General features: G+C 48.8%; 2 protein-coding genes across 4 annotated transcripts; one reads left to right on the plus strand and one right to left on the minus strand.

Moving 5' to 3' along the window:
• The first annotated feature begins 6542 nt into the window (after window positions 1-6542).
• On the plus strand, window positions 6543-9677 carry LOC120690494 (probable xyloglucan endotransglucosylase/hydrolase protein 28). The gene is made up of 4 exons (XM_039973160.1): window positions 6543-7012; window positions 7110-7210; window positions 7319-7527; window positions 9052-9677. Exons 1-4 carry the CDS (start codon window positions 6805-6807, stop codon window positions 9518-9520), a joined length of 987 nt encoding a protein of 328 aa, XP_039829094.1. The 5' UTR covers window positions 6543-6804; the 3' UTR covers window positions 9521-9677.
• A 288-nt stretch (window positions 9678-9965) lies between these two features.
• Window positions 9966-15430, minus strand: LOC120690493. 3 transcript variants are annotated; one of them, XM_039973159.1, is made up of 8 exons: window positions 14629-15430; window positions 13784-13882; window positions 12723-12826; window positions 12478-12595; window positions 12009-12119; window positions 11591-11924; window positions 10915-11107; window positions 9966-10806 (listed from the first exon to the last, which is right to left on the minus strand). In XM_039973159.1, exons 1-8 carry the CDS (start codon window positions 15122-15124, stop codon window positions 10342-10344), a joined length of 1920 nt encoding a protein of 639 aa, XP_039829093.1. In that variant the 5' UTR covers window positions 15125-15430; the 3' UTR covers window positions 9966-10341. The 3 variants fall into 3 exon arrangements, with proteins under 3 accessions (XP_039829093.1, XP_039829092.1, XP_039829091.1); XM_039973158.1 differs by having other exon boundaries at window positions 9966-11107; window positions 11591-11742; window positions 11812-11924; window positions 14629-15425; XM_039973157.1 differs by having other exon boundaries at window positions 9966-11107; window positions 14629-15428.
• Window positions 15431-16280: the final 850 nt, after the last annotated feature.

The raw sequence follows: 16280 nt of genomic DNA on the forward strand, positions 1-16280 counted from the left end.
CCGGTGTGAGTGGAGTGTCGACGCGGAAACAATCCCGGCAGAAAAGCCTCCGACTTCTCTAATCCATCTCGTGCCCGTGGGAGAGATGGAGAGGTCAAGTGCAGCGCTGACGCCATGCCACTTTGTCAGTGAGATTAAGTACGATATTAGTTCAAAAAAAGATTAGGTACGATAAACCAGGCCGTCGTGGTCTTCCCAGCCCCCAGGTCTCGCGCCGGCGCCCCCGTCCAAAGGTCCAACCACTTGGTGGAACGCCGCGCGTCCGTCCGGGACTCCGAGTCCGACAACGGCTCGCGCCGGAGGAAGCAGAGGGACGCCGGACGCGGTCGCGCAGCGAGGGCGCCGGCTCCTCGGCGAGGAAATTCCAACCCGGATAAGGCCGGGCCGCGGGCGGGTGGGGCCGACCTGTACAGAATCGCAAAGTTAAAATGGCTAATTAAATGTAATGACCATCATTTGAATATATCGGACGCATTAGCTTAATTAAATGTAATGTGACAGTCTGTTTTCAACCCACAGGCCGACCGAAACACATCAGAAATCTCGCACGACGGTGAGCGCAGATGGTACTAGAATGATACAATTTTACAAAAGAGATAACAATATAAAAATTTTAAAAAAATAACTTTAAATTTACAATTTACATAGAATAAATGACAGCAGCGGAAGAAAACATAACTTGAGGAATATTTTTAATAGAGAATAAGTAAAACAAAGACAATAAATTGAGAACTACGGAGACGTGAGAACAGGACGTCATATCGAGCCCACCGATAAAAATCCTAGTTAGTTTCTACACCTGAAACAGGGTAAACAACAAATCCTGAGCAACTAGTATTCAGCAAGACTTACCCGCTTAGCCCACATATCTACACATGCACGACTTTCTGGCTGGTAGTTTGTTTGCAGAAAAAGCATCTAAAAGTGAGTACTTACTTTCAATATTTTAGCTCAAAATTTTTCCTTAGTCTAACCATCAACTAATATTTGCATAACAACTAAAGCAAATATGGTGGAGCATTAAATAACAATTCAAAGTAATCATCATCATATATCATTCATATTCCATCTCATTACTACGATGTGATAAAGAGATTAAGGCTCTCATATCCGCGAGTCACGGCGAATCGATTCGATTTAACATTGCAAGGTGGATCTAACCCACACGGCACGCATTTGCCCCGTCGGACTATACGAGCCAACCATTTCTCTCCCCGCCTCGAACTACAGAACTGCCCCACCTACATATAGTCAGTCGAGCTCAACGAGAGACCACCAAAAGTAAATACATGCATCCCTATTCTCCGCGACTACTCGAATGCCCTAAGGGGTGGTGATGAAGTTATGTACTTTCGAAACAAGGCAGTACTAGGCTTACCGGTTTCGACTACCTCCTATTCCCGGCATGTGGTTAGTACTGTACAATCCCCGATCAGCACTGCCAACAACGGTACGGTCCTCAATCGACACAGACGGGACTAGGACAACCAGGAACCCTGTCCTATTGCCATACCTACATCTCATCATCATTTTCCTGTCCGGTCTTCAATTTCCTTCATTCCATATTGCATTCCATATCTCATATACTGAAATATAAAGACGTCGACATCTCGCGAGTAACAAGAAATTACTCGACTTCTACCATATAGCTCGCGAGTGATAGGAAATCACTCGACTTCTACCGATACCTATTAAACATAGCACTGCTATCGACCTACACACACTAGTATAATACCAAGGGAATCTATGGATCATGCAAATAAGATTCCAGACAATTCTTAAAAACGTAATGCACAAGTAATAAATATATAATGATTCATAATTTAAAATGGTAGGTTATGCACCGGGGCTTGCCTGGGTAACACTAAGTTAGTAGGCCTTGGGCCCTTCCGACCTTGGGCCGGGTTCTCAATCCTTTCCTCTTGCCTGGCCTGCTCTGGCGGCTCTTGTGGCTCCGCCACCAACTCGTAGACCACCTCCTCCGCTGCGGTTGCTATATGTATGCACATGATATGGCAATCAATGCAATGCAATTGTTATTATATGCCAAAACACAATTAATCCCACTGGTCTTGCATTTATAGCATGGTTCTAACTCCAACTACGCATTTATCAAGCCATAGAAGCATTTTATCTAACATAGAAACATTTTATCTAACATGAGTAAAACTGTATAGAAAAAGTTGTCAAACAATACATTTCATGGTTGTATCATATAGAGCACGAAGATACGAAGCTAATAAAATTAATTTTATATTTTTCTGTAATTTTCTATGCATTTTACAAGCTCTGCTGCTCAGTGTTGATCGGAAGTTCCGACCTAGTGTCGGAAGTTCCGACCCCCATCGGAAGTTTTGAGTTTCTTCCGACAAAAGTCGCTCGGCCAAACCAAAATAAATATGTAGAAAGTTCCGATGATTGTCGGAGGTTTTGGTTTTCTTCCGTCAAGGGGTGCTCAGCCTACCCAAAATAAACGTGTAAGAAATTCCGACAACGTGTCGGAAGTTCCGATAAACTCGTTTTCAGCCAAAAACAGAAATCCTTATTGGGGGAAAACTAACAAAAAAAATCAAATCCCCTTTAGATCCTAGTGAAGGGATTCATATAGAGACGATTGACCAAAGGAAATCACTTAGAACCTCCTCAAAAAATAGATCGGGCCGACATAAGTTGGAGTACCTTAAACGAAATTTTTCGGCGCGAAGAACTTGAAATCAAGAGCACCCCTGGTAGGTGCGTGCGGAGAAGAAGGTGTTCCACGCCATCTTGAAGTCTCCTTGGCCTTGAGCTCAAGTTGGGGTGGAGGATTTGGAATTTAGGGCTCTAGGGAGAGGGAGGGCATTTGAGGGAGAGAGTGAGGGAGGGAGTGAATGTGAGAGATGGAGAGAGTGCTGGTGAGGGAGAGATGTTGCTTTTTATTTTAATGATTGTGGGACTAATTAAGTTATACAGGTTTAACCGGTCGGACCGGTTACTCATACCGGTCGGACCGGTCCGGTCCGAGCTGATAATTTTTTTGTCTAATCATTTATCGTGTAAGTTTAAAACTAATAGTCGTAATTAAATTTAATTATAAATGATTACCACCTGGGGCGTTACACGACCGCGTCGTCACGGGCTCGCGGCGTGTGCCTGCGCTGCACCAAGTCAACGCCACGAGCCACGGGCCGCCCAACCGCCGCCGGTTGTGCCGCGGACAAGCTGCTCGTGTTCTTTTTTTTTTAAAAAAAAAGAAAGCTCGTGTTCTTCTCGCGGCGCGCGTTGACACCGCCGGAACATCTGATGCTGATGCAGCCTTTCTTCTTGCTCTGGACTGTGGAGGAATCGCCACTTGGTCTGCAGCAACCGAACCGTTCCCCCAACTTGGAAGGGGGGTATTTTCGTAATTTCATTTCCCCGCGATGCCGATGACGCTTTCGAGCTCTCAGAGTTGGCTGCCGTCCCGCCAGTCGTAAAAGCTCAGGCTCCACCACTCCACTTCCACTTCCACTTCCAGAGCTCAGTCGTTGTGTGCGTGTCTCTCGGTGCGCCAAGACCTGCTGCTGCTGCCAACGTTGCACCTTTTTTGCGGAGTGGCCGTTCGCTCCCAACTCGTACGCACTTTCCAAACGCTGCTGGGCCGCCGCTATGGTCGAAGTACTGCTGCGTAGAAAGAAGAACACGGGGGCGAACAGATGGACCAGCCAACCCAGGATGTCTTTTTTCCGCCCGTGCCTGCCCCCAACATGGGCCCAACCAAAATCGAGCCTGGCCCGGGCTTTCGTCGAGCACAGCCCAAGTCCAAGTTTTTTCTGCCCGGTTTAGAGGAAAGAGTTGGAGCGAGATGAAATTATTAAAGACATGACGAACCAGGCAAAAAAAAAAATTAGAGAGAGCAGACGAACCAGGCAATTGATCAATTTGGTGGGCATAGAATTTATCGATGGTAATGTGGTGACTTTGTCATAGGCTATGCAAATTGGTGGTGCTTATTTTTTATATTTTTTATAAAATTCTCTTTCCGCTCCATTGTCACATGGTATGATATGTGCCGGTGTAACAATAAGGGCAATTTCCTTTATATGCCTCGGAGAAAAATTGTAATCCCCCATATGCCATCGTTGTGCCCAACATGTGTATCCCTCCACGGTCACTGACAATAGCATATACTCCCTCCATTCTCAAATATAAGACATTCTGTGATTCAAAATTTATTCTTAAATATAAGAGATTCTAGTTTGAGAGTAGACCTAACTATTTTAATTGTGCATCGTTTTCAAGTCTTTCCCAATAGAAAGATATGCATGCAAATATATAGAGGAAGGTGCATGGGAAAGGACATGCTAGTTTAATTATCATATTCCCAAATGCTTAATAATTAGGGGTAAGAGAGTCTTTTCTACGCAGACTTAATCTGTCCTGAAAAATCCAGAATGCCTTACGTCGACGAAGGGATTTTGGATTCAACCAATGGCATGTGAGGAATTATTCCTAATAATAACTTTATTTGACCTTGTTAATTGGTTGCTACGAAAAGGCTAGACCACTTTGTTTTGTATTTAAAAAACTGTAGAAATTTGACTGTTACTCGCAAAAAAAAGAAATTGGACTGTTGTCGTATGAAAGGAAATGGTGATTAGCATTTTGGAGTATGTACTAGTATCTTGGATAGCGGCAGGTGCTACCAAACAAAACCTGACCAGAGCACTACTCGAAAGGAGAAACGGCCACGGGCAACGCTCCACGCGCGGACAGGGCCCTTCCAACTCAGCACGCCAGCAAAAGTCCCCCATCGATGCTAGAGCGACGACGAACGCGAGAGGAGCGCGGCACAAAAGCGGGGAGCGAGCAACAATCCAACGGCACCCCAGTCCCCAGACCCGCCGAGAAAGCGGCCATGGATCGGCCTGCAGCTAGCGGCCAGTTCGCCGTCGCCGCGACAGCCCCGGGATCAGCGCGCCGGGGGCGCGGCTGGTCCAGAAGCGGGGAAGGGAGCGAACGGTTGGGCGCCGCTGGGGTCCGGCGGGCCGCCCTGTCTCCTCCCTGTCCGCCACCCTTTTCCCGCGCGCGGCCGGCCGTTCCCGCTGTGGCTGTGCCTGTGCGCGGGGGGTTCGTCGCTGTCCCGGCCTCGCATGGCAGGCCCGGATGCCGCATTCACTCCTCGCCGCTGATGACCGGCTGGCCCCGGTCGGCCAGCCGTCATGAACGTCTGGTTAATCGCACAAGGCGTGCTTTTACTGCCGCTCTGTCACCGTGATCCTCCGTGGACCAGGAATGGCGATAGCCGAGGGAAGCTAGGCGGCCGTTGAGCCGTTGGAGGGGGCAGAGAGAGAGAGAGACGCTCGCTGCTGCCTCGACGGCTCGATCGGCAATCAATCCCGCATTGAAGCGGGGACGTTACATGTCTCGCTTCGGTTCCCCGGCTGAGCTGCCTAGGCCCTAAACAGATTTACACCTAAAATTTAAAATTTTTGTAAACCGTCTGCATAGTGTACTAAATGTAGTCGAAAAATAAAACGTATTACACAAATGTACTGTAAATCGCGAGATGAATTTAATAAGCCTAATTAGGTCGTGATTAGATATTAAATTGATACAGTAAAATTATAGTAAATATGTGCTAATGATGAATCAATTAGGCTCGTTAGATTCGTCTCGTAGTTTACCGACGAGATCTATAATTAATTTTATAATTAGTATACATTTAATACTTTAAATATTGAAAAATTCCCTCCCAAAATCCCTAAATTCAAAGTAATCTAAACAGACCCTAGCTCATCGGCCGGCGCATTCCTATTCCTAGCCCGCCCTCCTTCCCATGGCGCGAGGCCGGCATGGTCCCTCCCCTCCGTCCCCGCTCTCTCCAGTTCGTTGCGGCGATCCCCCAAAATTGCCGGCGCGGCGCTCTCGTGTGCCGCTTCGTCGCGCAATCAATGGCGGCCAACTGAATACATGGCGATCCCTGCCGTTTGATACACTAGGGCACGTACTCGTCAGATCTGAATGCATGTCGCCGGCCTGATGGTCAGCTGGCCCTTGCGGCGTCCACGTTTTGGTGTTCTTCAAGGGATCATGTGCAAAGCAGATGGTCTGGACCAGATTTGCACAGTTCTTAGGCGAGACACTGCAGTGATAAGATCTCGCTACGCTCGGTGCCAAATGCCAAAGGCTACTGCTATCATTGTCTGCAACCGAACGAACTGCCGACCGGATTCGGGTAACCTGCAGGGTAATCTCCACACAGGCGCGCTGGATGCGCTTGCAAGTTGCAACCGTAGTGGTCTGCTCTGGACGAGTTTGGCGTCAAGAAACGGGAGGCTTCTGCCGAGAGGAAATTTTACCTGGGCTCAACGGTAAAAAAAAAAACTGTGAGTTTTACACTTGTCCAGCGGAGACTGGTGAAGGCGTGGGAGCTGTGCTGTCAATGATTGCCGGATAGGCAAGGGTAGATTTCATAGACGAATCAGCGAGACGTGTAGCGGCGCAGTTGGGTACAGTTCTCGGATGTGGGCGGTACGAGAAAATACCCGGCATTTCTGGCGCGTAGGGCTGGGACTAGGAGGAGACCTCTGCTGCCACGGCACAGTGCTCCCTCGTACGCCGGCTCGCCACTGCCAGTGCAACTCCCCGATAAAGAGGAGCTAGCTGCTCGTCCATGTCCTCCTCATCCAGCTCGGTTCACACTCGGCGCATGAAAAAGCCACCCTCCTTTCCAGCCCGTTTAGCTCGCTATAGGTAGCAGTAGAGACAGACAGCGCGAGGAACAGGGAGCGCGCGGCTCAGTGCGGCAGCAGAGCTTGCGGAGAGCAGTAGTTGTGCAGCTCAATGGCTTGTTCCACCATGGCTTTCTTGGCCGTCTTCGTTGCGGCGGCGGCGGGGTCGTGCCTGCCAGCAGCCGCCGCGGGCGGGCCTCTCCCCCCGGCGGGAACGCCCCTCTCCTTCCGGGAGGGCTACACGCAGCTGTTCGGCGACTCCAACCTCGCGCTCCACGGCGACGGGAGGAGGGTGCACATCTCCCTCGACGAGCGAACAGGTCTCGCCGCCTGCTGCTCTTTCCCGATCGATCGACCCCCCCTGTTTTATTTCTGCTCGTCAACCTCATCGCCGTTGCTCTGTTTTCCGCCGCGCAGGCGCCGGGTTCGCGTCGCAGGGCGCGTACCTCCACGGGCTCTTCAGCGCCCGCATCAAGCTCCCCGCCGACCACACCGCCGGCGTCGTCGTCGCCTTCTACGTGAGCATCCATCCGCAACAACACAAGCCGCGCCGCAAGGCCTCTGGCGCCGTGGCGGCGTGCTACCGTGACCCGTCTCACTCTCACGCTCTGTGCCGCGCGATGCAGATGTCGAACGGGGACGTGTACGAGCGGACGCACGACGAGCTGGACTTCGAGTTCCTGGGGAACGTGCGGGGGCGGGAGTGGCGGGTGCAGACCAACGTGTACGGCAACGGCAGCACGGCGGCCGGCCGGGAGGAGCGCTACGGCCTCTGGTTCGACCCCACGGAGGACTTCCACCGCTACGCCATCCTCTGGAGCCGCGACAGGATCATGTAAGAAGAACCATCTCTCCTCACCCTCACTCATCAACCATGATACTGTTGCTAACATGTGGTACCTATGGATGCAAATCTCAAGCACATTTTTGACGTGATCTAGCTGTGCTTAGTAGACAAGTAGACTTGCTAGGAAGATTAGTTTCGAGGAACACATGGTGTCTATTTGGGCATTGAAAGGAGTATACTCCTTGATGGTATGGTGTCAGTTCAGTACCTACCTGCTATGTTTTTCATGGAAGTGAGGAGACTCATCCGTTCTTCACGGTGCAAGACTCCTTCAAGTACTGTACAGCGCTGCATATGGCTGGTCTGATCATTGCGCTCTATCTATCTCTACTACGGTTTACTGGAGCAACTTACAATCTTCATTATTAGGTTGAAGTACTTTCTGTTTGTTTCTTCCTTATCGCCTTTTCCCCCCTTTTCTTTTCATTTCTGGCTCTCATGAATCATGATTGAGAGATACTGGCCTCTTCATCTTTACAGCTTGTAGATTCCTTTGCCTGTTGTCACTTTAATCATGTAAGTTTTGAGGCCCCAACTGAAATTGAGCAGAGGTGGCGTTGCTACAAAGGGTTTCAGAACAAGTATACAGTGGGAAAATGTAACGAAATAATTACCTCCAGGCCAAATCTCAAACTGCTCAATACATAGAGCAAGCTTCTGCTTAGGCAATACCTATTGATAGCTTTCAGCCTCTCACCTGAAGTTACATTGTTTTGTCTCTGCACTGAAATTTATCATTCACGGTGACCTTAAAATCCTCTGTTTTGATTCAGATTCTGCATTCTTGAAACAAACTCCCAAAATGTGGCAATTGTTTGCCTTTCAGCAACCAAAATGCCGCAAAACACAAATGCGTCCTGCTCGTACATATATCTTCACGTGAATAAAGTTAACATCTAAAGTGGTCCATTTACTGCTACAGTACCCACTAGGCCTGAACATCAATCCATCACAGCATGTGCATGGGCTTCTTATCTCTGATCTATCCACCGAGACCCGCATGCCGCCTTCCCCTGCATAATTGCATTCCGCACCTGCTTTTCTCCTGTATCCTCAAGAACTCACAAGGAACCCTTTTGATTTCTTGGTGGCATGGAGAAGCAAAAAAGGCCTCCACGATCAGACAATCCATCACCTGCTTTTCAGTTTCAGCATGCGTTTTCACATGAGCACTCCCTCTTTTCAGGCTCATGCATCCTTTTTTCCAATAAGCATGGCTCATACTGTTGCCATTATAGGTCGTGCAATCCCAAAGTTTGAAGCTTTGACAACTTCTGCCAATCTATTGACTTCAAATTCAGACAGTCAGTAGATGACTGATGTCTGATGAGACTTAAAACATGGCACGACTTGAGCCCACGTAGGAATGCAAAGTTCAAAACTCTCAGATGAACTTCCTATTTTTACAATAAAACTTGCACTTTTACGTAATAAACAAAGAGTTACTGTACTACACTCCAAAGCATCCCTGATGTATTTGCATCTTACTTGCGTAATCTGGCGGTTCTGCAGATTCTACGTCGATGAGACGCCGATCAGGGAGGTGGTGCGGACGGAGTCCATGGGCGCGCAGTTCCCGTCCAAGCCCATGTCGCTGTACGCCACCATCTGGGACGGCTCCAGCTGGGCCACCTCGGGCGGCCGCTACAAGGTGGACTACAAGTACGCGCCCTACGTCGCCGAGTTCGCCGACCTCGCGCTCCGCGGCTGCGCGGTGGGCGGTCGGGCGTGCGAGGAGCCAGGCGGCGGCACCGCCGCACCGGCGATGTCGCCGGCGCAGCGGTCGGCGATGGAGGCGTTCCGGGCGCAGCACATGACGTACGGCTACTGCTACGACCGCCTCCGGTACCCCGCGCCGTTGCCGGAGTGCAGCGTCGGTCCGGAGGCCGCGGCGTTCCTCCCGTCGGGGGATGCGAGGGCGGCACTGCGTAGGCGTGGCAGGCGCCACCAGACGCGCGGCGGCGCGGACTCGGCTGTCTGATCGGCGGCGCTGATGGTGCCAGTGTTCCCAAGTGTGCCTGTATCGACTGTGGTGTGGTCTGATCTATGATTAGGGTCCCTTGATTCCTCCTGACGGGCACCACCATTGGTAACAGTAACCGGAGTTCCACTGATTATAAGCCTCTTCACTTGTACTACTCCCATTTCCTTCTCGAGGCACTGAGATTCCTACGAACAAAAATACAGCATAACAAAGATGAATCACCGAGGGCAACTAAGCTGGGACTAGCTCATAACAAACTTTCGCAAAAAATTTCGTCTGCCTCACCAACTGTAACAAAACCATCGCTTCTTCGCATTTCATATTTAAGTATACCTTGCACGGATACACATACATCTGTAGCAGACCCAAACATTGGCAGGGAACTATGGCCATGAGTAGTCAGCTACAGATGCATCCAAGATCAGTAGATCACGATGCAAAGAGTTAATAAGGACCATACTCATGCAATAAGTCTCTCCCCCATTTTTTCCATTTCCGATGTGTTGGCTTAAGATTACGGCAACAAAATACATCAGAAATGGTTTTCACTGCCCAAGGAACAGTCCCACATTCGGGTAATGATAGCTGACGATAACTTAAGGCAGCTTGATAAATCCAGTTTGCTACAGAGCAGCTACAAAATTTAAGACAGAGTTTTCAGTCTTAGGAACTTGACACCAAGGTTTCTTGTCAAGGTTACGAGAGTTGCCGTGAAAGACCTCTGCAAATCTCTGCATGCTTCCGTGATATCACCGCCTGAAAAATCCAAGTCTCCTGATCTCTTCAGTTTCTGTTGTCTATGTACTGTAACTCCCCCTCTATTTAGAGGCTTGTCCATGCGGCTGGACCTTGCTACTCCCAACATCCTTCAGACTACCATTCTGCTGTCCCTTGCCTACAGCTGACTTTTCTTCTGCAAAGCTGCTGCCACCATTTGAGCTCCCATTACATTCTGCTTTCTCCTCGGTTGTGTAAGATTTGTTTGTTGGCGAGCTCTTTGGGGAAAGATGACCATTAGACACCTCCTTGCCGGCGATCTTGTTCTGCAGGTAAGCAGATGATGAACCTTGTGGAGAGTTAGGTTCACCGTGGCCTTGAGATGCTGGCATCATCTGGTGAGGCAGTGGGTGGCCTGATCCAGGAGGAAGGAAGACCCCTGTACCAGGACCAGGGAATCGTGGTGGGGCAGGCCTTGGAGTAGCTTCTGGTACCCATGTCGTTGTTGTGTTTGGCGTGAATGGAATGGCCGCAGCAGAAACAGGAGCAGGGGCTACAAATAGTGGCTGCATTCCATCAGATGGAGAGACGTGATGAGGTCCAACAGCTGGAGCTGGAAGAACACCACTAGCAGGAGCATATCCAAAGTGTTTCGGACTTTGGGGATGGCGTACCAAGTTAGCCGGCCTTGATGATGGACCCCACAGCGTAGGAGTTGTCAATGGGGGAGTTAACCAAGCACTTTCAGATGGAATGCACTTTCTTGCTACAGATTTTCCAAAACTCAGTAGGATTCGCTGCTTACGTGTGCAAGGAATAGCTTGTTTTGCAACGTCAGCACTTTTCCCTTCCAGGAGTAGAAGCGACCTGCAGTTGAGAGACGATACTATTTAGGAAGCTTACACAACAAGCATGCATAATGTCTTGTGTTGCATTAAACTACCTTTGAAAACCAAAGATGGATAACAGCTAAGAAATATAGCACGAGTTGTTTTGTTACAAATCAGATGCCTTACCTATATTTTTGTATTTAATTCCCACTCGATCAACAAAAAATGACACTTGGCATAGCTCAACAACAACATAGCCTTTTGTCCCAAGCAAGTTGGGGTAGGCACTTTTGGCATAGCTCAGATTCGCCAAATATACCTACTAATAAAATGCACCACATAGTTTCCAACTCCATTTGAAGTACTAACCAGCTAAACCGTTGCTTCCATTACCAGAAACTTAAGTTCATAGTGTATTAAAGAGAATGATGGATTAACAATCAAGCCAGAGTTTGTCAACAGTTTGAACTATTTATGAGTCAAATGTAACAGAAAACACAGATTACAGGGAGAGGTTTACCCAGTTGAGAGCGTGAGCTTCAGGGGACCTCTATAATCACCTCGTTCTCCTGATATAGCTCGGCCAAACACCATATCACAGTCTGTTAAGCAGAGCGTACAAACAGGTCTACCATACCAAGGAGGGGAGTGGTGAGGATGAGTATAGTCTCCCTGGAAGAAAAAGCATTCAATCATACCTAGGGCCGATTTTAAGCTACGACAGTTATGAAAGAAAATTACCTCATTGAAGAAGTCGATAACACAATAATCTGGTTTGAAAGGTATAATTTCCTGCTGAGACAAGCGATCAAACAGATCATGCAGCAGCCCAGGAATCGCCACCACCCTTGTCTCTGGACTCACATTTAAAGGTACAAAGGTTGTCATGGAAAATATGACATACTAGTATGAGGTACTGCAGTACAAGCTTGACCTACCTCTTTGATTCTCGTCATCAGGAGGGCCTTCGATGATAGGAACACCCATCTGAACAATTTCCCTTCCATGACCCTTCAATGGTCTCTTACCAATTATAACGGTCTGCCCAGCTGTTTCATCAAATAAAATAACATGATTTGACAAAAACCCAGATAGATAACTAACTCTCTGGTGCATAATGATATAGACATATTCAGTTAACAGAAATGTAAAATGCCGACAAGAGACAATATTATCCATAACCTATTTTTTTTCTGCATTTTCAACTTAACACTGGTAATTGATAAATCTCTTGGTTTGTGCTATACATATAGATATAGATTCAAATTGGATATAGTGAAAGTGAAACAATAGACAGACACACTCCAAATAGGATACTGCACGCACATAAAGTAATAAGCACACAACCAAATAACTTCTAATGCAAGATGATCACCAAAAGGAAAGAACAAACATTTAAAAGATTACCTTCAAGACCCCCTCGCCGGAAAGAAGCTTTTGTTTCATTAACTAAAGAAAGAATCTTGTTTGTCTCGGTAACATTTACCAACCCTTCATAAACCTTGAGCCCTTCAACAAAATTAACCTAAAGGAACACAATATTATACTCCATTATAAGTAATGCAGTTCAAAAACTCTTTAAGATGTCTGTATAACATGAAAGGGAAAGCAGAATATTCCCATCAAAATTCTGATTTGTTTGACTAACATACCGTCTTGCCATCAATGATTTCATTGGTTGAATACTCTACAGGAGTTGGAACCCCTTTGCTGCTTCCATCGGAAACAGCTGGCAGCTTTGAATTTTTCTCACCTTCTACAAAATACATAATACAAGGCCATGTTTAGAAACCATAGGAACCTATTGAACCCTTTAATTTTTAATCACAATCTTCCAGACTTCATAAGGCACCACTGATTCAGAAAAAGAGCATAACCAGGAATATAGCAACACTAGGTTATGCCAATCAAGAGAAAGTTAAGGAGGTCAAGTTCAGGCATATTTTTTTACATTAATCTCCTCACCCAAAATCTGAGGTTGCAAATATGGAATAGTTACATTTAGCAATTTCCACACAAATGAGCATGATCCAGATGTGCCCATGGGTCATTTGAACGATAATCATAAAATGGACCATAATTCTTGTACACCAACTGATGCAAAACTGAACGATAGACAAGGTCACAAGAACTACACATCAACTAGTTACTGTGTAGGTACTAGTAGAAGTTTCAGCTGTTTCCAGCGGCACTGCAGCAGAGCTTGGGTACGAAAATTGCTCAAAATTCAGTCGATACACGGTGAAGTTCAATACTGACTAAAGAAATTTTCTAGTAGCAAGGGCAGCCATGACCACCTTGGCCACGAACTCATGACTAAGCTTCGCCGCCGGCTGTTTCGTCACAGTACTGCCTAGCTGCTTTGTTTATTTACAAACAGGTTAGAGCTTGAACATTGTTAGCCAGTATTTAGTTATCTGTAATTTATCCAAAGGCACGAAACTTTTTGAGCTGAGTAGGCAACTTATGCCATCTCAATAAATTTTATGGAAATACTTAAACAAAATAAAATAATGAAACAAGGAATGTGGTAACAGAAAAAAAAAATGCCATGTGTTTATATCAATAAGTGGTACACGAGAATTTCGTTTTTCAGTGCCCAAGCCCCAAAGCATTTCCAATGGATCAGTGACGACAATATGATGCAACATGCTGCTTTAAACAAATGAAAACGCAAAAGAAAACACGTGTATGCATAAGTCTGCATGCGTACCATCAATTTTAGGAGAATCCAACCACAAGCTTTTAGTGTCAACCATGTTCTCCATTTCTTTCAGCACCTTCCCTTCCTTGTGATTATGAGCTTCACGTCCTAGAAGGTGCCATGGGCACATGAGAGAGTATTTTAAGAAACTAATTGCTCAGGAATTTGTCACTTGCAAACAGGGAACATAATAATGCATTAAATGAGTTACAGTTTAAGCAGAATTTGACCTTCGGATGCAAATCCTTTATTATAAGATTCAAATATGCCACCACTACATAAATTGCAACTCAAAGCCAACAAAAGAATATACAAGCTCACCCCATTGAGGAACGATCAGAACTATGAGATGCTCAGAAAGAACAGTTTCCACATGAAGTATCTATAAATAATTTTGCACGTGCTCATACATATGTAACACTGAAAGCTATTTCTGGATAACATTATCAGTATCTTTAGGGCCTCCCCACTTGGCAATGGTACAGAACCACACAATACATGACGCTTAAAGGTTGCCCTTTTAAGATCTCCGGATTTTTTTAATCAAAACAGAAACAAGTCAGAAGCAACTAGGCTCCAGCAACTTGAGATGACCACACCAACATGTACTAATTGGGAACAGCATTTTGGCAACAAGCACATCATTGGCTCGATATCTTGAAGACGTGAGAGCCAATTAGCAAACAAGTAAATCAAATGAACACCACAAATGCGTCTGATGGACCGTACCGTTTTGTGGCCCAACCGAGAGGGGAAAAAAAGCAACCTCTTTGTGTAACAACAGAACAGACACTACACTACCACCAAACAAAGAAAAGAAGAGCACGATATCACACCAAGACATCTCGTCTCACCATCTTTATCGGATCCAGCCGACGCAACCGCGCCGCCGCCGCGCGCTGGATCGGGGCGATAGTGGCCGCCGCCGTGGCGATGGTGATGGTGGGAGTGGTGGGACTGCGAGAACGCTGGGCGGCGAGAGGGCGGCGGCGGCGGCGCGTTCTGCGACGCGGCAGCCCCGTGCGCCTGCGCAGGCTGCGCGCGGCGGCGCCAGCCGGCCTGCTGGAGCGCGAAGGCGACGTCGGCGACGGGGAAGAACTGCTGCATGTGGATCACGGGCGCCCAGTGGTGGCGGCGCTGCAGCACGGCTGCGGCGACGTGGTCGTACTCGCCCGGGTCGCCGACGCCGCGGAGGTGGACGACGAGGAGGTCGATGATGGCGTTGGCGGCCGCGAACTCGCCGCGCAGCCAGGAGATGAAGCCGTCGCGCTCGTCCATGAGCCAGCCGGCGGGCTCTGCCGCGGCGGCGCCGGGCGCCGGGGAGGCGATGACGGCGGCGGCGTTGGCCATCGCCGTGCGTCCCTCACCACCGGGGGCCCGCGCTCATAGAAAGGCGCACCCAACCAGCAATGCCGAGGGGGCAGAGAGATCTAGGGTTTTGCTGTATATTTTTCCTCCCAAAGTTGTTTTTGTCTCTGGTGCTGCTGGTGGTGTAGGAATGGAGGCGAGAGAGAGGGGATGGCAGAGGCTCGGCTAGTGGCAGCAGTACAAGTAACAGTGTGAGGAGCGAGGAGAGAGGAGGAGGAGGAGGCGGCCGGGCAGAGATGTGAAGCGGAGAGGAGAGCCGGATCTGGGGCACCGAAGATTCGCGAAACTGGAGGCGGGGCGGAGTAGGACGCGGTGTCCCGGTGGAAACCGAACGACTATCCGGAGCCGAGCCGCCGACAGATGGGTCCGGGGACCGCCTGTCGGCGTCGGCGATCGGGAAGCGGCGGGTAGGCGGCGGCCGGAGCCGCTGGTGCTGGTGGTAACGGGAGCCGGCTGGTTGTTGGCTCGCCGTTATCTCCCTGGTGCTCGGCTGGTGGACCGAGGACCCGCCTGTCAGAGTCGCTGCTGCGTTCTGGCTGGCTGGTAGCGCGTGCCTCTGCTTGTCGAGACAATTTGGCATTGACCCCTGCCGTTACAATGCGGCGGGCGGGGGGGCAGCCGTGGCGGGGAGCGGGGAGTGGTAGCTGCTCAAATCTCATGGCCTGGCCGACACGTGGGCCATAGCCATGCTGGTGTCTTCACGCCTGTCCGCCGGACCGAGGCCCCACCGGGCAGTGGCGGCCGCATCCGGCCGGCCGGGGCGGACGCGCCGAGATCCGCGCGACCCAGGACGGACGGACGGCCCGATGCCGGCCGGGCGGCCGTGGTGGGGTGTCGGTTGCAGCGGCCCCCACATTTAACGCGGGTTGTTGCGCGGTGGGGGATGGGCCACAGGGTTCACCTTTTCGTTTTTTCCACCTAATCCCGCCAACTCCCGGAAACGAAATTTCGGCCGAAATTTCGCCGAATTTTGCTAATTCCGAACGGAAAGAGAATTCAAATTCAAAAAACAAAATTTCGGTGAATTCCGACCGAAATTTCGGTGACTTCGACCGAAATTTCGGTGATTTCGACCGGAAAATGATGTCTGTTATGATTTTCGTACTGTTTCGGAGGTCAAATAAAAAACTTTTGAATA

The sequence above is a fragment of the Panicum virgatum genome, chromosome 9N (assembly GCF_016808335.1).
Source record: "Panicum virgatum strain AP13 chromosome 9N, P.virgatum_v5, whole genome shotgun sequence".
Lineage (NCBI taxonomy): Eukaryota > Viridiplantae > Streptophyta > Magnoliopsida > Poales > Poaceae > Panicum > Panicum virgatum.

Coding starts and splice junctions, on each gene's coding strand:
- LOC120690494 (XM_039973160.1), top strand. CDS start 6,805: ATGGCTTGTTCCACCATGGCTTTCTTGGCCGTCTTCGTTGCGGCGGCG. Junction 7,013..7,109: donor CTCCCTCGACGAGCGAACAG/GTCTCGCCGCCT, acceptor TCCGCCGCGCAG/GCGCCGGGTTCGCGTCGCAG. Junction 7,528..9,051: donor TGGAGCCGCGACAGGATCAT/GTAAGAAGAACC, acceptor GCGGTTCTGCAG/ATTCTACGTCGATGAGACGC.
- LOC120690493 (XM_039973157.1), bottom strand. CDS start 15,124: ATGGCCAACGCCGCCGCCGTCATCGCCTCCCCGGCGCCCGGCGCCGCC. Junction 13,883..14,628: donor GGCTGGATCCGATAAAGATG/GTGAGACGAGAT, acceptor GGCACCTTCTAG/GACGTGAAGCTCATAATCAC. Junction 12,596..12,722: donor AAATCATTGATGGCAAGACG/GTATGTTAGTCA, acceptor GTGTTCCTTTAG/GTTAATTTTGTTGAAGGGCT.